The sequence below is a fragment of the Panthera tigris genome, chromosome B1, assembly GCF_018350195.1.
Source record: "Panthera tigris isolate Pti1 chromosome B1, P.tigris_Pti1_mat1.1, whole genome shotgun sequence".
NCBI lineage: Eukaryota > Metazoa > Chordata > Mammalia > Carnivora > Felidae > Panthera > Panthera tigris.
Window position 1 is genome coordinate 133,493,204 of NC_056663.1, and position 22,878 is coordinate 133,516,081.

Consider the following 22,878-nt stretch of genomic DNA (forward strand, 5'->3'; position numbering starts at 1 on the left):
ACAGCAAGAGTCCTTAACCACTGCACTACTCTTATTGTCTGGCTTTGAAATAAGAGCTTTCAATATCTGGTGCATATGTTGACCTTCAAGATTTCTTCCAGTGTTGTGCATAGATTTGTCCTTCTCTGCTTACAGATTATCTTCCTCTGAAATGTTTTTGCTTCTTTGCATTTTAAATGGGACTTAAAATGGCAGGATCAAACAGCAAGAACTTTAATTAATTTATTTTTAAATGTTTATTTATTTATTTTGAGAGAGAGTATGAGCAGGGGTGGGGCAGAGAGAGAGAGAGAGAGGGAGAGAGAATCTCAGGCAGGCTCCATGCTGTCATTGCAGAGCCCAATGTGGGGCTTGATCCCACGACTGGGAGATCAAGACCTGAGTCAATATCAAGAGTCAGACACTTAACTGAGCCACCCAGGTGCTCCTAGAATTGAATTTAAAGAGATCATAATAAGAGTTTTAAACAGTGATAAAATACTTTTTGCATAGCATATAAAAACAAAAATCATCACACCTAATGAATGATATGGAAGTGGCATGAAACAAGCATTGGTGAGTGCATTAACATTAAAAATGCCAATGAATTAAGAATCAAGAGTAATGGAAATCTGGGATTCAAGAAAGAGTCCTAGAATCTGTGCATTCAGCCTTAGGGTGCAATTGTCACAGGAAGAGTTAATTGCAAGAGGAGATCTGAGAGCATTCACTGATGGCTTTGCTTTTCTGCCTTGACTGTTGCACCACCCTCTCCTCTATCAGGCAGATAGTATACTTGTTAAGTACACCCTGAGTGAAGATCACTTCATGAGAATGGAACAGAATATTGTTCAGACTGTGGAGATGCATTCCTAACACTTGACTGAGAACTCAGGGAAGATATAAAAGAAATAAGTAATGTGCTCTGATTTGGGGACTTGACAGTAGGAGGTTACAACTGAGAATTACGAGTTTGGACCTGACATCATGACAACATGATTATTACCTTGGTTTTTGGTTTATACATGTCATAGCAACCTTTTTTTTTCTTTCTTTTTTTTTTTTTACTTTGGGAGGATAAGCAGACACAAATAAAAGGGCCAGAAGGGGGAGAAGAAAGTGGTTACTCAGGTTCCCTCTGAAAAAGTTAGGCAAAGGCTATGAGTCTTATAACTAACCATGCCATATTATCCAGTGCCAAGAATCCATATGAAGCCATAGTATTTCTTGTTTTCTTGTTTTTGAACTATCAGGAAAAGTTTGACTTGGTTCCTGCCATTGTTCCTCTGATTCACTATTTATCATTACTATATTTAACTGCTGCTATAGCCTTGTATCACCTGTGCCATAAGATCTCACTATAGGTGTTGGCCGTGAGACTGTGCCTCACAGATCTCAAACAGCAGGGTGTAATTGACCAAGTGCTCTGTCTATTCACTCTGAAATCCACTGTTGCATCTGAGCCCACTCCCTGTTTCCAGAACTGTCTCCTGTCCATGACCGACTGGCAGGAATACTAAGGCAAGCCAATTCCTGGGATACCTGGGCCATTTTGGACTCAAGGTCTCCCTAGTGGTCTTGCTGGACCTTCTAGACTGCACTGCAGTCTACAATGCATTCATCCAACTTTCTTTCCTTTTTTTTTTTTCACTCAGAAATTTCTGTTAATGAAATCCTTAAACTTTTTATCCCATTTTAGCATCTACTGCTCAGAAAATCTGGATTAACATACTGCACTATAGAGGATTTTCCCTCATAATCCCAAATGTTTTGCTCACATATTTGGTGGCTTATTTTAAAATATTCTGGCCAATGAGTTTTTTAATATTTTCTGTACTGATTGGACATATTTTAAAACAGTATTATAGGATGATCAAATAAGTTCTTCTGCTCTGTGAATTTTCCTGAATTAAAATTGTGAATTCAAGAGATGATGATGGTAACTCCTGTGATGCTGTGTTTGTGGGTACAGGTGGCTTCAGATATGGTTGGATCAGAGGACCCAAACTTTGTGATCAGAAAACCATCTCTGTCTCTCTCAGTTCTGCTTTCCTTTGCATTGGTTTGGTTTTATTCTAAAGTGTACTCTCCCTATGAAGTGAGAAAAATGTCCACTTAGCATCTCTACCCTTAGGACATCTCATTGTGAATAATTTCAATGAAATGAGAATGCCAGTGTCCCTATGCTCCAGCAAATCTCAGGTATGACTTTCTTTGTTTCAGCTTGGGTCTGTGCCCATATGGAACTAGTGAGTATGGCCAGGGGTATGGGGTGCTTTTAGCCAGGTCTGAGTTGTGCGTCCACCTCTGGAGCTATGCAGTGAGGGAGGTGGGATAGTTTTTCAAAAGAAAATTTTAAGAGACTCTAAAACAGTAGCAGATATCTAATACTGAGGTTATGAGCCTAATACAAATTTCTGTACTGCTCTCTTTGGGTAGATAAGAAGCCCTAGTATTTGTAAAATGACCTGTAAATACTGCTATAAATAATCTATTTTGAGTCTTACAATATCCCGTATTACCTTTATTTTAAAAATGGGAAAATAAAAATTTAGAGATTAAGGGATTTGTTCAAGGTCATAGTGGTCAGTAATAAAATATATGAGTTTATTTATTTTTACTCCACTTTCAAGACATACAATAAAATAGAAAAATGTTAGTGAGTAAAATTTAAAAAGTGAGACAAAGAAAAGTGTAAGTTAGACTAGAAGATACAGAGTAGAATGTGGAGAATACAGTGGTCTATGTAATGAATTTGGGTCGCACATTTAGGTGTAAGCTTCCAGGTAGACAGAGTGAAATGAGGAACATAATTAGTAAGAAAAAAACATATCAACTTGTAATGGGAGTAAAGCCTTTTCTGGCTATAAGATATAAAAATATTTATTATGTAGCACTTTATATAGGATGCTCTAGTGGGTAACAATCTCAAAAACATCTCTCTAGCTATTGCAATTTTTTTTAGCTATTGTAATTTTTAATGCTATTTCTTACATTGTTTTTCAATGGAAGCCAAGAGTCTGAAGCCAAAGTGTCAATCAGTAAAAGCTAGTCCTAGCAGATGACAGAATAATGAGTACCTATATACCACATTATATATTCACATACATACAAGATGTAAAAAGCATTTCACAAATTGAATTTCTGCTGTAATGTATAAGAAGCTAATGATAAACTGTTTATTTATGGCATACTTTGCTATTCATTTTGTGACTCAAAATTTAGTGCCTTTCATGTAGTACTTTGTTTTAAATATATTTTTAATACTGTTAAAGGAATAGAGACAAATAAGAGACGAAATTCCATTAATAAAGCATGTAGTCAGATATAATAAGTCCATTAATTTGTAATTCTGTAAGTTACAGTTTACTGAGACAATTGACCTAATGACCCACATTTGATTTTGCAATCAGTGTTTACTGTTCATGCATATGTAAGCACATAATGAAATCTTGGATCTGACGTAACTCTTTAACAAAATAAAAGAATAATGGTTAATTATAGCTTAGTGTAGAATTATTTTATAAGTAGATCTTACAGTTAAACCTCTGAACTTTTGCCACTAAAATGTCATTGAATTAGAAGCAAGTGGTTTCCAAAGAAACTGAGAGGGAGCAAATCCCACCATTAAACTCTTCTTTCAGAGAGCAGCATCTGTTATATGTTGAATAACATACAGTTAGAAAGTTTATTGTAATGTTTTATTTTTATGAAAAATGTAAGTTGACTCAATCTCATTTATTATAGAAAATAAATTAACTGTTAAAAATATCCTAATTTGAGTACACTAATATGGGCTTTGGAACTAAAAGGTATTTTCTGTTGTGCTTTCGTGTCTTTGTGGTGACTATTCCTAGTAAGGTGAGCCTCTCTGCAATTATGAAAGGAAGGAAGAAAGGAAAGAAAGAAGGAAGGAAAGAGAGGGGGAAAGGAGGGAAGGAAGGAAGGAAGGAAGGAAGGAAGGAAGGAAGGAAGGAAGGAAAGAAGGAGGGAAGGGAGAGAGAGGAAAAGAAGAAAGGAAGGAAGAAAGGAAGGAAGAAAGGAAGGCAGAAGACAATAATTACTATCCCTGTTTATTTTCCCTGTACATTGCTATAGTACTGTCCTCAGGGCTTGAAAGATATCTGCTCCTTCTTAATATGACATTTTGTCTTGAGAAACTATACTAAATATGGATGTGGAAAAGAATACATTAGTAGAAGGACAATGTAAATAATACTCAACAACTAAGAGAAAAAAATCAGTAACTAATGTCAGAGAAGAGGTGAACTTTTGTCAGAAACTTCTTTAACCCTAAGGCATATCATTAAAATTTCCAATATAGTGGCAAAATAATGATAGTTTAGCAGTCACATTGTACATGACGTGATTGTAAGGTATGAAAAATAGATTTATATGTCTGTATGAGAATATATTATTCATATATTTATGTATTAGCAATACATGCCCCCCAAAAATTCTTGAGTTGCATCATGTTTTTAAGGCTGTAGTTCCACATACTCATTTACATCTCATCTAACTGATTTTTTTGTACCAAGTGTATAATTTTATATGCATTATGAAATACTTAAAATAAATGTCTTTTTAAGTCATTATTAAGTTTTCATTCTTTTCTCATATTGCTAGACAGAATTAGCTGTTTTCTTCTCTGTGTCTTTCATGGCCCTCGGTTCATACCACTAGGGTGGCATTTGTCACATATTGCAGCTTAGGAACCAGCTCAACCTGTGAGGACATGAAGGTCAGAGACTGTCTTGCTTGTCTCCTACTCCCAGTGCCTATTAAAGCACCTAATGTATGTTACATGCTCAGTGGTGGCTTTGTCAAATGAACCAACTGATAAAGTCATGTTGGGTGCAGGTTAAAGCTGTGATTCTTGCCCTCAAACTATTCATAATACAAAAGTGGAGATTGTATATTATTCATACCAAGAGACATTAATGCTAGAAGAAAAACTATGTGTTCAGTAAGAATCTTTTGACTTACCCTTGAATTCAGCCTTGAGAGAGGCAGAATTGTGCATCACCTGGGAGCATGGATTCTGCAGGCATATTGGGTTCAGTCTTAGCTCTGCCTGAGTCACGTGCTTGACTGCTGGCAAGTGATTTAACTTTCTGAGCTTGTCTTCTCATCTTAAAGATGTTGATAATACTACTACCTACCACATAGAGTTGTTACGAATTGAAATGAGTTAGTCATCTTTAGAGTGGTGAAAGCAGCATCTGGCATATAATAAATACTCATTCATAATTAGCAACAAGATCTTTGGGTATTTATTTGTTTATTTATTTGTTTGTTTACTTAATTTATTTTCAAGTTAGTTAACATACAGTGTAGTCTTGTCTTCAAGAGTAGAATCCAGTGATTCATGTCTTACATATGACACCCACTGCTCATCCCAATAAGCGCCCTCCTTAGTGCCTGTCGCCCATTTAATCCCCGCTTCCAAGAATCCTCAGTTGGTTCTCTGTATTTAAGAGTCTCTTATGGTTTGCTTCTCTCTCTGCTTTTATCTTATTTTTCTTTCCCTTTCCATATGTTCATCTGTTGAGTTTCTCAAATTCCACATATCAGTGAAATCATATCTGTCTTTCTCTGATGGATTTATTTTGCTTAGCATAATACCCTCTAGTTCCATCCACATTATTGCAAATGGCAAGATTTCATTCTTTTTCATCACTGAGTAGTATTTCATTGTATATATATACTACACCTTCTTTATCCATTCATCAGTTGATGGACATTTGGACTCTTTCCATACTTTGGCTATTGTTGGTAGTGCTACTATAAACATTGGGGTGCATGTGCCCCTTCAAATCAGCATTTTTGTATCCTTTGGGTAAATTCCTCATAGTGCAATTGGTGGGTCATGGCATAGTTCTATTTTTGATTTTTTGAGGAACCTCCACACTGTTTTCCAGAGTGCCTGCACCAGTTTGTATTCCCACCAACAGTGCAAAGGGGTTCCCCTTTCTCCACATCCTTGCCAACATCTGTTGTTTCCTGAGTTGTGAATTTTAGCCACTCTGACCGGTATGAGGTGGTATCTCAATGTGGTTTTGATTTGTATTTCCCTGATGATGAGTGATATTGAGCATTTTTTCATGTGTCTGTTAGCCATCTGGATGTCATCTTTGGAAAAGCATTTATTCATGTCTTCTGCCCATTTCTTCACTGGATTATTTGTTTTTTGGGTGTTGAGTTTGGTAAGTTCTTTATATATTTTGGATACTAACCCTTTATTAGATATGCCATTTGCAAATATCTTTTCCCCTTTCATTAGTTGCCTTTTAATTTTGTTGATTGTTTCCTTTGCTATGCAGAAGGTTTTTTTTTTATCTTGATGAGGTCCCAATAGTTCATTTTTGTTTTTATTTCCTTTGCCTCCAGAGACATGTCAAGTAAGAAGTTGCTGTGACCTAGGCCAATTGTTGCCTATTTTCTCCTGTAGGATTTTGAGCCTTTAAAAATAAAAAAAAAGTCTTTAGAAGTAGTATACTATGGACATTTCCTCCACCAAATTAAATTTCTGTGTTTATTCATTACCTAAAGAGCAAATTTTGTTGTTGTCTGTCTCTATCTATCTATCTATCTATCTATCTATCTATCTATCTATCCTCAATCATCTGTCTCTCCATAACTCCATTGAACACTTGTATTAGGAACGATGATAGTTGGGGACAGAGATGAAGGGTGGAAGGTGGTTCACTATGTCCACTTCTTGAAAAAGCACCATTTTTTTCTACATGGTGTCTGATTGGAATAGGAAAAGCCTGAAAATTTGCTTATTTTGACATAGCTGATTCAGTGCTTACTTAACTGTCTATGAAGAACATTTGGAAAACTGAAGCCACGACTATTTCCATGTTTTTTCCCCCTTATCATTGACTATCAGGATAAATTGAAATAGATCGTAATTGAATGCACGTGCTAAGTGTCAAATAAATGGCAATTGATAACACACCTCTCTAAATGAAGCGGAAAAGAGGGTATTGCCCAGGGAGGATAATTGTAGGTACTGCCAATCTAGGAAAATAAGATATTTTGCACTTTGGAGCCCAGGGGAGAAAGACAAACACTTTCTGGGAGTTCCCAATGAGGAAGGGGGAAGATGCCAAATACCATTTATCTCTTCTTTCAAAATGTTTGGAAATCTTTAAAACAGAAGTTAACTATCTGTTTTGAATAATGAATCATTTACTTCCCCCTTGAAAACAGAATTGAAGTTGTTGTCCTTCTTTGCCTTGGCAATTCCTCATAAAATATATAGTTGTAATGTGGCCACATTTTCTTCATCAGAATCTTTTTTTGCAATTGTCAGTAAGGTTCCACGGAGTAGAGATTATCTGTCTACATGTATGTCTGTCTGTCTTTCTTATCAATCACAACACTTAAAGGAGAAATTTATTAAGATGACAATGAAAGGTTTCATTCAGCATGACTAAATCCTCTTTATAGAGTGAAAACCAAACACAGTTAAGTTAGTGACGCCAATAGTGGGCTTCTTATCGTTCTTTCTTACTGACAAATTAATAGAAACTTTTTAGGAGTTTAATGAAAATATGTTTTTCCTGATCTATTCTAAAGCATCTTTTTTTTTTCCTGTTGTATGGTCATTTTATCTTTTTCTTCTTTCCCACATAGTTTTATTCTAGGCTAGCTCTGTCCAATAAAGATATAACAGGAGCCTCAAAGGTGAACTGCCTATGGAATTTTAAATTTCCTTATAGCCATGTTGACTTTTTTTCATGGGGTGAAATTAATTTTAATAGTGTATTTTACTTAATATATCAAAATATTTTAATTTCAATAAGTAATCAATATAAAAATTATTATTGAGATACTTTACATTTTTTGAAATGAGGTCTTTAAAATACAATGTATATTTTACACATACATTTCATCACAATTTGGTCTAGCCACAGTTCAAATACTTAATAGCCACCTGTGGCTAGTGGCTACCATATTTGACAGAGGAGCTTCAGACCTTCCATGTTGAAGGATTGTTTACCTAAAAATGCCCCCTATGTATAGATATAAAGGAGGGTATGATGCATCCAGTGAAACATTATTCCCCCTCCCTGGCAACCTCATCTCACCCTGGCCGTACCTTGCCCAACCTCTACAATTATCTGGTGATTTAATATTGTTCCATTTTCTTCACAATGACTTAGTTGCATCTTGTATTCTTTTGTTCCTCCTCTTGGCATTTTTGTGATTAACACTTCTTAGTTATTGGTTACTACCTGAAAGTATGGTTTTAGAAAATGTTGGTATATGTTAGCTAATAATGACATTAATCAAAATGGCTAGCTAAAAACTTCAAGTGGCAAGGAGAAAGCATCTACTTTATAAGATTAAATTTGGTTAATTAATTTGGGTTAATTGTCCAAATATAAGACAGTTGGATTTTTAAATATCTTAGATATCAACCAATAAATATGGATTCAAACTTTCGCTCTAATATTGAGTACTTCATTTTTGGTGTGATTATCAAATGAAAGCAACGGCTCTTGTTTTTGTGTGCAAGTCTGAGCTTATTTTAGGACCCTTTGGCTCCTAAATAGCTTGTATAGAATACTTAATGTTGCAATAATGTAGTGGATTTTCACTGACTCATTACTGTAAATGTGTGTACTTTGAGCTGTTTTCCAAAAGTAGTGGAAAATTTACATGCCCTTTCATTTTGGAGAGCAAAATTCTCCCACAGATTATGTAACAATGGACACAGATGTGTGGAGATATTGATCCCCTCAGCCACTAGAGCAGCTGGGTTGTGACTGGAGGTGGCCCAGAGCTTTTGGCTGTCATCTCAGCTAGGAGCAATCTCATCTGTTACCCCAGAGTATCTCATAAATATTGTTTTCTCTGTGAGCCAAGATTTGGTAAAGGCTCTGTCATAATCTGTCATAGTAGATCCAAATCTCATTTCATTTCTTAAAATAAATGAGATCCTAATTAAGTAGAAAATGTGCTAGAATGTCAAATATTGTATTTCTCCCCAATATCCCTTTCCATAGGTAATTGTGTCTCCTGAGTTTTCAGTTTTCTAAGTGAATTTTATTTTCTCCTTAAACCTACTAAATTACTATTTCTCACTGTTAATAATTAAAAATCCTCTTTAATACACTTTGAGATAAAAAGCAAACATTTTGAAACTTAACAATCAGTCAAAACAAAAGGTAAATAGTTACTTTCACACTATGCATGTTTCCCCAATTTTGATATATACCTTGGAGATATATACTCTCTAAAAAAAATCACTAAAACATGCTTTTGTTTTGAAATACTGGTAAGCCAGTATTTCAGTTATGTATTGTTATTTGCTCAAAGAGAAATAATTTCAAATACTATCAATTCCTATTTCTTATTAGTCATCTATATTTTCATTTTTCACTAACATGTTTTAAGTGTTCCTAATGTTGCAATAATTGAGTGGGACTTAAATACCCTTAAAGAGGTGCTTCACCTTATTTGACTTAGTGAGACATAAAGGAAGACAGACACTTAAGGTCACATAGAGAGTTACTATAGAACATGCAGTCATATCTCTATTGTTGTCCCTGGTGTCATGGAGAGCCTTTGTTTTCATTTTCCCTCATTCAGCTTAAAGCCTTTGAGTATGACCAGACCCACGGATTTAATGATAATATCTCAGAGTTTAAATAAAAGGTGCACATGTTAACATCACATGTTTTTAAAAAGTTAAAAATTTCCTTGAATCTTTTCAAAAAAGCCCTGTGACTTAATGGAACAAAAGCTATAGTAGCAATATTTAAAATATTTGGCTTGTCAATATTTACGTGGTAGTGGTTCTGTTAGAAACATTATTTTTTATTATAAATGTTACTGAACTACAGGTAATCATAAATATTTTTCTAAGCTTATGAAAAATTATAGGATTGTCAAAGTCAATATAGCAATCAAATTTCTTAATTCTCTAATATACATCTTTTTCTTTGCAAAGGCTAATAAAGATTTCCTTTTATTTTTTAATTTAAAAACATTGTTTTAATGTTTTTATTTTATTTTTTGAGACAGAGAGAGACAGAGCATGAACGGGGGAGGGTCAGAGAGAGAGGGAGACACAGAATCTGAAGCAGGCTCCAGGCTCTGAGCTGTCAGCACAGAGCCCGACGTGGGGCTTGAACTCATGGACTGTAAGATCATGACCTGAGCCGAAGTCGGACGCTCAACCGGCAGAGCCACCCAGGCGCCCCAAGACTTCCTTTTAAAAAAAGGAGCAAAACCATTAATTTGAAATAAAAGAGAAACCTGTAAAAAATGAACTTAGATGGCCAAAAATTTGAGTTGACTGTATTGAAGAAAATATCCACAGATTTATAGCATAAGCATTTTGAATTATCTTGCTGAATGATCTTAACTTGCCATGTTTAAAGGGAAGAAAAGTTCCTTTTATTTTTTTTTCCTTGATGAAAGGTCAAGACATGGCTATTTTTAGCAGCACATTTGAATTCAACTTCTACTTAAAGAATTTACATACATATGGGTAATCCTTATTAAATCTGGCAAGTGTGCTCTGTCTTGAAGCCAGTCTTTATAAGAACTCATGTTCAAAGACATAAGTCTAACTCCCAAATCTTTGAACAATAGACTGCAGAACACTAGGTTATATTTCCTTTATATAGGAGTAGATTATAATAGAGTACATTTCCCTCTCTCTATCTCCCTAAAGTTTCATACTCATAATAATAACCTTTCCTGTTCTTCTACACAATCTCTTCACCAACACATTGTTACCATCCATTCTTCCTTACTCTTTTCCTTTTCTGAGTCCTTCTAGTTGCTTGAAGCCCCTGTAGGGAATTTATTCATTCGTTCAGCAAGTATTTATTGAGCACCTAGTATGTGTCTGACACCATCCTTAGGACTGGGGATGGAGTGGAGAACTCTTATCCTCATTTTATCTGTTAAGACTTTATTTTAAAGATCCAACTCAAACTGCTTTATCAAATAGTCAAAAAAGACTTTATTTAATGGTTTATGTGACTGAAGAGACATGCATTGGTTCAGAACTCAAAAGATATCTTCAGAATCTACTTTTCTACTCTGCTTCCTCTCAGTTGGCTCCATTTTCATGCTCTACCAGCTGGCCTTACAGAACTTCGGCTCACAGCATAATAGTACACAATCCAGCATAAGAGATACTCCACTTCTCTGATGCTGCAAAGAAAATTTTAGAATTGAGTTTATTTTATGGTCCTAATTGGCCCATTTTGTATCTGGTGCCCACTCCAGAGATCACCAGTGTGGCCAGGAGATGGAATGTGTTGCTTGGCTTTGCCAAGGCATACATTGGTCCTAGAGGAAGAATCCTAGAGGAAGAATTCATTTATGTGAAGAAGTTGGGCTGAGAATGTGAAAGGCGTGGTTCCCTAGAAGGAAATGAATGTGAGTGCATTCTGGTAATCAAAAGACAATGATCTGCGTGGCTATTCTAGAGCTTTCCCCTAAATGACCCAATCTCCTTCCCTAATGTTAATAAACAATATCGTCTATCTTATTGCATGGGAATTTTTAGCTTCATCCGGTCTAATTTGGCACTCAATGCAGGAATTTCTTCTCCTACACTCCTGTCGCGGCCGGCGCAACAAACACTGAGGTCAGGGTCCTGAGGGTAGGGGAATGCAAGAAAAAAGAGAGAAGAGAAAGTTTGGGAACAGGAGGGTCCCCTGGGCTGATGGCCCAAGTGACGGCTTTATTGTTGCTGTACACAATCTTTTATAACCAGACCCTTATGGGTTAGGTCATTCTAAGAATAAACAGGTTTCACATAATTGCTGCCCACCAAAACATTTAGTTCTGTGTTTCTTGCATTTTCTAGACGGGTCACAAGACCTTGTTGATAAGATTGCTAGCAAAACACAATTCCCATGTTTGTTTCTATCTGACTCGGGGTAGAAAAAGGGAGGTAGCATTACTGCCAACACCTGCAGACCACAGGTTCAGGAATTAACTTTCTCAGCCTTGACAAGGCTTTCGTATGCCCTTGAGAGTGAGGGAACGGGAGGGGGAACCACCGGGTTGGCTTGAGTCAACAGGGAACGTTGCTCGACCTGGTCTCAGCCTGGCGCCGGTGCCCGGCCTCCCACATGAATGGGAGGGGGGACCACCGGGTTGGCTTGAGTCAACGGGGAACATTGCTCGACCCGGTCTCAGCCTGGCACCGGGGCCCGGCCCCCCACATGTCCCCCTATTGTTTGTAATTGCAACATGTGCATCCTGACCTGGTATGTGGTAAAGGCAGTAAGACCCCATCTCCAGAAATAACACAGCAAGACAAGTATAACAGATATTACAGAAACAATTCCAATAAAGATCCAAAAGGAATGTTGAAGAATATTAAATGGATTAAACCCATTAAGTTGGTGCAGTATGGTTTCAGCGAGATCTCCAGGGTCAGGGAAACTGAGTGAGCTACTTGCAACAGCATTTATCTCTTCTTGTAGCTGTAAGAGGTCTAAGCTAGTATTAGCATCATGCCAAACGCCTTGTAAATGACGACGCACTTGTCCCCATGTCACATTGGTATACTCTAAAGGGGTAACACACATATGCTTATATGCATCATGACAAATTAAAGAAAGTCTGGTACGCAAAACAGCAAACTGATCACCAAGATACATTAATGCTTCTTGTAGTGCCTCTAATTGGGCTTCCAATTTACGATCTATTCGTTCTTGAGTGGCAAACACCTTGGATACATTATGAGCCAATTCATTTACATGGGATGCCATTTGGGCACTTTCATGTAAGGATATTACAGATACAGTTGCAGAGGCAATTACAGTCACTGCTGCTATGAGTCCAGCAATTAAGAGTCCAAGAAACCGTTTGGTCCTGCGCAGCCGTTTACTGATTTCTAAGGCCAATTGCATCCCATAATTAGGATACCAAGGTCCTGTAACATTTACTGGCAACATCCAATAGGGAGGTTGTAAGACCAGATAAACCTTCATTCCACTTCTAGAGGGTCCATCTACTGGTAGACAATTGGTCAAAACACAAGCAGGACACGTCAGCCGGTATAACTGATGACCATCTTCTTTTACTGGAGTAATAGTTCCATCTCCAACAATCAGATAGTAGGGTGGAGGAACACAGGCACGCAATTGCAGAACTGGAGAAACATAATATTCTGGAAAACTAAAGCTGTCATTAGTATATATTTTATCAAAGGTAGCATATACTTTCCAAAGATCAGAATGAATTCTTCCTTCAGGGGATTGCAAAATGGTTTGTGGGATAATCTTATGGTGTACCTGTACCTCGCTAGGAGGTGGATCCACGACCCTGGGATCAAGAGTCTCATGCTCTACCGACTGAGCTAGCCAGGCCTTTCGGGAATAATCTGTAATGGTATAGTTTATGTCTTTAGGAGTCATCCTCAGTGAAGAGGATTGGGCACATTTACCCCAAGGTGAGTTCCCAGTAAGGCCTTGACCAGCTGAGGGACATGTAGGAAGATTCTGAGAGGAAGATTCTGAGGGGTATCACGCGGTCCAAAAAACATCCATTCTCCTAATAATTCTCTCTTTTGCCAATAAGCGGCAACAGAGCGGGGTACCCATTCAGAAGGACGCTTGCCATTTTGCCACAATGTATAAGTAATAGAGCGCCCTACTGGTTTCGTACCCAAACACCCATAAGCAAGTTTGTACGGCGTAGACTCCCTTTGCAGCCAGATAGGTACTCCTGCAGAGAGTGCTGTCCAATTTATAGAGGCCGACACAGTGGGCAAAAACCCTGCATCTTTCCCTCCCATAAAGGTGAGATTGGTGTATACTTTGGGTGTGGGGTCTCTCCATGTTACAGGTTGTACTGTAGGAGGACCTACCATGTATGCCCAATAGAGGGCAGACTCTCCGGTTGTAGTTAGAATGCACAGGCATGCCAAGAAGACATGTGTGGCCGTTACCTCTCTACCTGAGGCCATCACTACATCAGTGGCCTGGGTCAGCAGGTTCTTTATCTGTCCCCAGGTGGGTGTACCCGCCTTATGACTCCGCCCTTGTCGCTTCTGGGGGGGGGGGGGGGGGGCTCCGTCGCTGTCAATTTGGCCATTTTTCGGCGCAACCGTAATGTCTCTGAGGAGCCAAAGTGGGACCCAGCGTGGCGCTTCTTCATCCTGTGGAAAAACACAAGCATACCCTCGCCCTTTTCGAAGGACTGGGTCTGGGCCTCGCCAAATGCCTTCCGGCATATCTTTCCATCTAGCCATCAAGAGAGGTTCTTGATTCTTTCCCCAGCGACGCTCTGCGGCAGTCATCCCTGCTTCATTGACATTTAAAAAATTTAAAACATACAACCCAAGAGTGAGATGCACATGTGGGGAATACTTTATCTTTCCCTTTAATATTTCCCCTTCTTTAAGTTTTTGCAGATACTGTTTTAGAGTCAGATGAGCTCTCTCAACAAGAGCCTGTCCTGTGGAATTATAAGCAATGCCAGTTGTATGCTCAATTCGGAGTCGGCGGCAAAATTCTGCAAAAGATTTAGAAGTATAAACACTACCATTGTCAGTTTTTATTTTATGAGGTTTGCCCATTGCTGCAAAGGCAGAAAATAGGTGATTTTGAACATCAACAAATGCTTCTCCTGAGTGGGCTGAAGCATGTATATAGCCTGAGCAAGTATCTACAGACACATGTATATATTGCAATTTCCCAAAAGGTAAATATTGGGTGACGTCCATTTGCCACAAATCATTGGGCCGAAGACCTCGGGGATTAACGGCATAGACCGGCTGTGGGAAGAATTGCGGACAGATGCCGCATTGTTTAACAATTCGTCTGGCCGCTTCACGAGATATTTTGAATTCTCGTCGAAGGGCTGCCGCATTCTGATGAAAATTATCATGACTCCTTTTGGCTGTTTCCAAAGGAGTGGTAATGGGCAGAACTTGCAATAAATGGGTTGCTGCATCGGCTATCCGATTCCCAGCAACTAGGGGACCAGGCAGGTTGGTGTGAGCTCGAATGTGGGAAATATAAATTGGACTATGCCATGAATTAAGAAGTTTTTGTATAGCATGAAATAGATGATAAAGTTCTTCATCTGCTGTCAGTATAAAGGCAGTGGGAAGTTGCAACACGGCTTTGACAACATATTGACTGTCAGAATAGACATTTATAGACTCCGGGTAAGTTTTTAGGGCTACCTGTACAGCATAAAGCTCGGCCCTTTGGACAGATTTAGTCGTATAATTTAAAGTGATCAGATTTTTATGTTGAGAAGTGACATAATACACTGCAATTTTACCCTCTTTACTAGCATCCACAAAAATGGAAGCAGCATCTTCAATTGGCTGACAAACAATAGGATTATAGGGCAAAATATCTATAAGACTGAAACCTTGTATTAAAGAATCAGAAGGTAAATGAAATTTAATTTGACCTGTAAAATTAGCCAAGGCAAGTTGCCATTCGATGGACTGAGCAAAAGCAGCGTCCACCAGCTTCTGTGTCAGAAAGGCACATGCAATAAATTCTGGATCGTGTCCAAAGAGCTGAACAGCTCGGGATCTTCCTCTAATGATGAGAAGACAAACCATACATAGTAAAGGATTAATGACATGCAGAGAGTGTAAGGCTAAATGTAGCCATTCAAGTGGGCCATGAGATTGCCACAGAATTGCAAAGGGGATGACCTGAGGTTTTAATATTATTAGATACAAAGGCTGAGAAGGGTCAATTCTAGTGACTTGGGCCTGCTGAATGGCCTGTTCTATATGTCTTATAGCTTCTTTAGCTTCTTGAGTGAGACTTCGCGGGGATGCTGGAGAACTATCTCCTTTTAGAATATTAAACAAAGGCAGTAATTGTTCTGTGGTGACTCCTAGTGTATTTCTAATCCAGTTCATATCTCCTAATAATTTCTGAAAATCATTTAGAGTAGTCAAATGTCCGGTTCTAACTGATACTTTCTGAGGTCAGACAGTTGATTTGGAGATGAGATACCCTAGGTATTCAAAAGGTGCTTCCCTTTGAACTTTCTTAGGGGCAACAATCAAATTATATGCTTTAAGGCATCTTTGAAGAGAAATAAAAGCCTCCTGTAATAATTCCTCAGTTTTAGCAGCCAAAAGTAAGTCATCCATATAATGGATACAATATACATGGGGAAAACTCTGTCTAAAAGGGGCAATTGCTCTGGCCACAAACTCTTGACATAAAGTCGGACTGTTAGCCATGCCTTGCGGTAAGACCTTCCACTGATACCGCTTAGCAGGTTCCTGTAAGTTAGTGGAAGGCAGGGAGAATGCAAAATGTTCTCCGTCACCAGGGGCCAACGGAATGGTAAAAAAACAATCTTTTAAGTCCAAAACCAGTAACTGATATTGTAAAGGAATGGCCGATGGGGAAGGGAGGCCAGGTTGCAAAGCCCCCATGGGCTTCATGACAGCATTAATTGCTCTCAAATCTTGCAGCAACCTCCAGGATCAAGGACCTTTTTAATACAGGTCCAAGTAGACCACAAAGTCCCTGGAACCGCAGCTCCACGAATCTTCATTTGATTTTTAAGTTCCTGACCAACTCGCTGCCAATCCTTTAAATCAACTGTACCCCCGTCTGGAAACCGTGGGCAATAATCATGCACTATGTCAAAAAATTCCCTAAGGGCTGACTGAGAAACCTTAATTCCCTTCTCCTTCATAAGAGCCTGCAAGGCAGTTATAAAATATCCCTGTTCCATAGACGTTTCTGTCCCATACTTTTACTCCCGTTGTCTGTGCTGCTGGCACAGTTCCCCTACCTGAATTAGACGCCGCGCGGTCCGCTTTCACTTTCCTCCTTGTTGTCTCAGGTCCCTGTTCGGGCACCACTTGTCGTGGCCAGCGCGACAAACACCGAGGTCAGGGTCCTGAGGGTAGGGGAATGCAAGAAAAAAAGAGAGAAGAGAAAGTTTGGGAACAGGAGGGTCCCCTGGGCTGATGGCCCAAGTGACGGCTTTATTGTTGCTGTACACAATCTTTTATAACCAGACCCTTATGGGTTAGGTCATTCTAAGAATAAACAGGTTTCACATAATTGCTGCCCACCAAAACATTTAGTTCTGTGTTTCTTGCATTTTCTAGACGGGTCACAAGACCTTGTTGATAAGATTGCTAGCAAAACACAATTCCCATGTTTGTTTCTATCTGACTCGGGGTAGAAAAAGGGAGGTAGCATTACTGCCAACACCTGCAGACCACAGGCTTCAGGAATTAACTTTCTCAGCCTTGACAAGGCTTTCGTATGCCCTTGAGAGTGAGGGAACGGGAGGGGGAACCACCGGGTTGGCTTGAGTCAACAGGGAACGTTGCTCGACCTGGTCTCAGCCTGGCGCCGGGGCCCGGCCCCCCACACACTCCCAAGAAATTCAAACCTTCATTTGAGGATCACCAGAGATAAGAGTTCACTGCCTAGAGAGGTAGCCTGACCGCTGGCTCTGTAAGCCATAAAAGCAGACCTGTGCCCATTTTCCATTCTACACTTAGCTTGATGTGGAGTTACCAAAAAAAGTTGTGAATGCTTAGAGTAGATAGTCCTATTATTCTTCAATTATAAGATACTTGAAAAACACATGTAAGCAAAGATTGCATATGACTAAAGATTTAACTATTCAGGCTAATATGACCAGAGGGTAAAGCGTAAAGTTTTAATGGATTTTGTTTCTATTTGTTTTTATCTTAAAGGGTAATTATTCAAGTAGAGTTTTCTACGATGATTAGAATGGTGATCTGTGATAATATTTATAGAGCTTTGAATCTGGTGACATGCAAGTTTGAGAAATTTAAATATAATTTTATGTGTTAAAAGTGTGCTTAAAGAAGAATCTATTAATACAAAAACAGGCTCGAATGTAAGTTATGCATCTTTGGTTTTGTTTTCATAAGTTTTATAACTGGTTTGTGTGTAGACTTCACATCTGAAAATGAATCCAGTTATGGAGAAAACAAAAGGATCTTTCCTAAACAATATTCTAATATTTTCAGAAAAGTTGCACTGACAATACAAAGAGGTAAAATAATGAAATCTCTCAGATAGATTGTGTGGCACAGGCTCTGATTGCTACTCTCTCAAAGTCAAGCATAGGAAGTTACCAAGGATAATACCTGCTTGGACAGAAGATTAGTAACTTGGACTAAATGCTTTGGAAGGCACTTCCAAATGTTGGATTCCTTGGGAGGAGCTATACGTGCCTCAACACACACATATAACACCTGCTAGTCATGCACATCAAACAACACTAAATTGATAGTACTTTTGGATAACAAACCTAGGATGTCAGAATCACTAGTTCCAGTTGGAACCAAGAGAGTAAATGATTTCCCTAGGGTAATACTGGAATCCAACGTAGAATTAGAGGAATAAGCTCGGGGTAACTGCAGGAAAGACTGTTTTAATCCTTGCCTTCACACTGGGAGGGATTTATACAAGAGTACAGATGAGGTTTTATCTGTTCAACCATAATGCAGCTTCATGAAGAGTAACTCACAGTAGTTGATTCTTGAAGAGGCAAAGCCTATAAGAGACATATGCCTACTTTCCTTACAGTGGGCTGCTGAAGGTATGCTGAAACTAATATGTATATATATATATATATAGTATACTAATATATTAGTATACATTTATATATGTATATAAAATGTCAATTAAACCACTTATCACTTGTACTTTGCTTTTCTAAATAAGAACCAATTGTATAAACAGGTACACAAAGGGGGTATGTTTTTTCTCTCCTAACAATGAGCACCAGGTTCATGAAGATGCTTTCAGTCTTAAGCACCTGTCTATGCATTCCATCTAGATGGTAAAAGCTAATATTGGTAAATCTGGCCAGGTAAATTTCCATATCTGATAATCAAGAGCACGGGCTTTATTAACTCAGTTATTTAGCATTTTTGGTCACTTTAGTCAGTAAAGAAATGTTAGTATTATTTTTAAAAATTTTTTACTGTTTATTTATTTTTGAGAGGGAGAGAGACAGAGTGAGAGTGGGGGAGGGGCAGAGAGAGAGTGGGAGACACAGAATCCGAAGCAGGCTCCAGGCTCTCAGCTGTCAGCACAGAGCCTGACATGGGGCTCGAACCCAGAAGCCATGAGATCATGACCTGAGCTGAAGTCAGACACTTAACTGACTGAGCCACCCAGGCGCCCCTAGAGGAAAGATTTTATACAGCTTTTTATGTTTTAAAAATTACTAGGGGTTCAAAATATGTTACTGAAGGCAGTATCAATTGTGGAATTAAAATTGCTAAAATGGATCATTTATTGCATGCATGTTGAAAGAACCTCTCCCTCTTATCTAGCCAACCCTGAATATCTTTATTTATCCCTTATTTTAAAACGACAAATATAGAGAAGAAACTTTGACAATATTCAATTGAATATTACCTTTTCTTAAATCCAAATGAATTCATTACAACTGAGGGCAAAAATCTGACTTCCTTTTCTTTTCCACTGGAGGCATACCTGAAACATAAATAAGGAAATGCGTATTATTTTACTATGTACATAAAATTTTATCTCTCCTTTATTTCACAGTTGAGGCATTGTATTGATTCTCTAGAATTATATATGTAGGTAGGTTGTATTATCTGTAAATTTCACTCCATGGTAGTAGAGTGATAAAAAGATTTGTTATTAAAGTTTGTATATATTGGGTTGAGTAGGATTGAGAACCACTCAACAGATCTGCCTACCAAAGTGAGATGGCAAAACAAAATGTAGAATTTTCAAAGAAAACAATCCTTTGCAATACTTTTTGACACCTCAGTCATTGAAAGAATTCAAAAGTAATCAGAATGTGGCAAGTGGGGGGAATTTGTAAAAAAAAAAAAAAAAGAGAGATGTCTTGGAAAACAGCGTTGAGGCCTCCACCCCCTTCCCCTGGGTTACTAGAGCAGGATGTTGCCTCCACTCTTAGCCCAGTGTAGGAAGCTACTATGAAAGTCCTTAGAAAATTTGAAATGTGTTCCCTGAACTTGGAGACATATGGGCTTTCCTCACAGCTGAGAAAACTAGAGGAGTCAGAGGAAACCATCAGCAGGACAGAGGTGCCTGCATTTTGCTTGATTTGTACTCGAGTGTTTGTGAAGTTAATGGATGCCTTCCCAGGTATAGACACAAGGGAGAGAGACCTAACACGGCACCATATCTTGTTCTATCTTAGCCTGTAATATCACTGAGGAGGACAAGATTCCAGTAGGTGAGGTCTCTGTAGAGTGGACCATGTATGGTATGGTGTCTAAGGGCTAGGGGAGCGGTGGGGAGTTGTAAGCCAAAAGCAATGGATTTGTGCCTGTCAAAGAAGCTCCTCTATAGAACACACAACTATATCTAAGAGAGAGACAGTGAGCCTTAAAGAAGTGGCAGCCTCAGAATGTGAGCTGTCCACTCAGGCAGGTAATATCCTAACCCCTTGATTTCATGTTCCTCTTTTACTCTAATCTGGGGCTTGAGAGTGAGAGAGGAAGTAAGTGGGGACGGAGAACAGAGCAAACCTATACTCCTTCCATAAGACCAATGGGAGTCAACCACAGGCCTCTGCTGGGGGAGGAGGAAGAAGATTCTCACCTTGGAGTGAAGACTGAAGTGTTGAATACATTGGATTGGACCTTCTAATTCTGAATTGAGACTTGTTTTTTCAACTAAAAGTGACTATATGGATCATCTATTATGTAAGGGAAAGAGATTCAATAAGCAATGAGACATAGATTTCACCTAGAGGGAAAGGAAAAATTTCCCCACTGAACATTTTTTAAGGGGACTCGTAGGGCAAAAATGTCTGGTAACTTCTCACAGGTCATATAATAAATTAGGCAAAATCATGCTCCAGGTATAGTCTGCCCCCTGCCCCCTGCTCCTTACCCATATTCTTCTGAAAGGGCTCATATTCACATGCTATCTGTATCTCCTCTCAGAAGATGTCCTTGTATCTGTCATTTACACTACACCTTGGTGAGATTCTATTAACATGCCTGTGCTTTCCATATCTAACTATAAAAGAAAAAGCCTGCCTTCTGTTGAAGAATTTTTAGTCTCCTTTTCAGGAAGTAGAAGAGCTGTTTGAAAGTTGATTTATTCTAGCAACATGCGGACATTGCCTTAACAATAAAAAATTATATTATGTTGTAAAGGAACAACAGCACCCCTTTACTCTTGGTGCTCTGGTATAATCCTGCTTCCCCTCTGACACCAGATGTGTGGGTTTTCCACACATCAAGCAATTCTGTGATACAAGCTGTGAGTCCTACGATTTAACTCAATTCTGACACTACCTACCTGCAGATAACATCAGATCCTACAGGTGAAGGCCTCAGTCCCACAAAACTGCCTCCCACCCCCCACCCACATACTTAAGACATTGGTTCCAAGTACAGATTTTTACCCATGCTTCTGATCCATTGGCTACAAATTGGAGTTCCCACAACCCCTTTTTGGGGTTCAATTAATTTGGTAGAGTGACTCACAGAACTTGGGGAAACAGTTCACTTAACTAGATTACTGTTTATTATAAAAGGGTATAATCAAGGAATCGCCAAATGGAAGTGATACTTAGGGCAAGGTACAAGGAAAGGGACATGTGCCGCTCTCCCTGCATGTCTGTGTTCACCAACCTGGAAGCTCTCCAAGTTCTGTCCTTTTGGGGTTTTAGGTAGGCTTTATTACCTAGGTATGATTGATTAAATCATCAGCCATTGGTGATCTTAACTCCCTCTCCAGCTCCTCTCCCCTTCCCAGAGGTGGGGGATGTTGGAAGGGTTGCTTCAAGTTCCAATCTTCTAACCAAGGCTGGTTCCCCTTGCAACCAAACCACCATTCTTGGGTTACTTAGGGACTTTCCAGAAGTCACCTCATTAACATAAACTCATGTGTGGGTTGAAAGGGGCTTATGGGTAAGAAAAGACACCTGTATCCCTCTAGTCACTTAGGAAATCCCAAGGGTTTTAGGAGCTTTGTGACAGGAGTGGGAGGAAGACCATATATATATTTCTTATTATAAACCACAATATCACATCTATCCTTGACTATTAATGTATGTTTTGGATATTTCAAAGTATTAGAAATTTATTTTTCCAAATAAAATTTAAATTTTATTTTAATAAAAGCTAATATAAATATTTAATAAATCTAAAATTTATTTTATTTTATTAAAATCTAATATAAATATTTAATAAATCTAAAATTTATTTTATTTTATTTTTAGAAAGAGAGAGAGAGTGCAAGCAGGAGAGAGGGACAGAGGAGAGAGAGAGAGAATCCCAGTAGGCTTCTCGCTCAGTGTGAAGTCTGAAGTGGGGCTTGATCCCACGACCGTGGGATCATGACCTGAGCCAAAATCAAGAGTTGGTTGCTCAACCAACTGAGCCACTGAGGTGTCCCTGGAAGGGAATACCTTTAAGGAATTATTCATAATGTGTTAATAATATGTCTGAGGCAATAAAGAAGAGATCTAGCCATGCAATGGGTTTGAACTCCTTTATCTGTTGAAGAGAGCATGGTCAAGTACATCATGGTCTAGTATTAATATGCTTGCCACTTAAAATAGTTAAAAGAATTTGTTTATAATTTAAATTATGACCACCCATTAACTTAAGAAAGCATGATGTCAATCCAAATGAAATGGTAAACTGAGGCAAAATTAAATTATCAGAAAGTAAGTTTATTTTAGAATGGCAGAGGAATTGCAGTTCAGGAAACATGCTGGAGTAGGCTACAGGTGAGTCTATTGAGCATTTGGGGTGGGCTGTATTTATAGGCAAGGAGTGCAACAGAAGGGGAAGTACAGCCAGAGTCCATGCAGTAAGTTCATTGGCTTAAGAGTGGAGAGAGATTCTTGGTGGATGTTCATTGGTCAGGAGGTAGGTCTTAGTCTTCTGTAAATCAGGCA

General features: G+C 38.6%; 2 protein-coding genes across 4 annotated transcripts in view; one reads left to right on the forward strand and one right to left on the reverse strand.

The window, feature by feature from the left end:
* The window catches only part of MAPK10 (mitogen-activated protein kinase 10), a 568,389-nt gene that overhangs the window by 170,929 nt on the left and 374,582 nt on the right, over window positions 1-22,878 (forward strand). The window lies entirely within an intron of this gene.
* Window positions 11,976-14,017, reverse strand: LOC122237992 (endogenous retrovirus group K member 8 Env polyprotein-like). The gene is made up of 2 exons (XM_042984244.1): window positions 13,838-14,017; window positions 11,976-13,120 (listed from the first exon to the last, which is right to left on the reverse strand). The coding sequence occupies exons 1-2, from the start codon at window positions 13,890-13,892 to the stop codon at window positions 12,156-12,158; spliced, it is 1,020 nt and encodes a 339-aa protein (XP_042840178.1). The 5' UTR covers window positions 13,893-14,017; the 3' UTR covers window positions 11,976-12,155.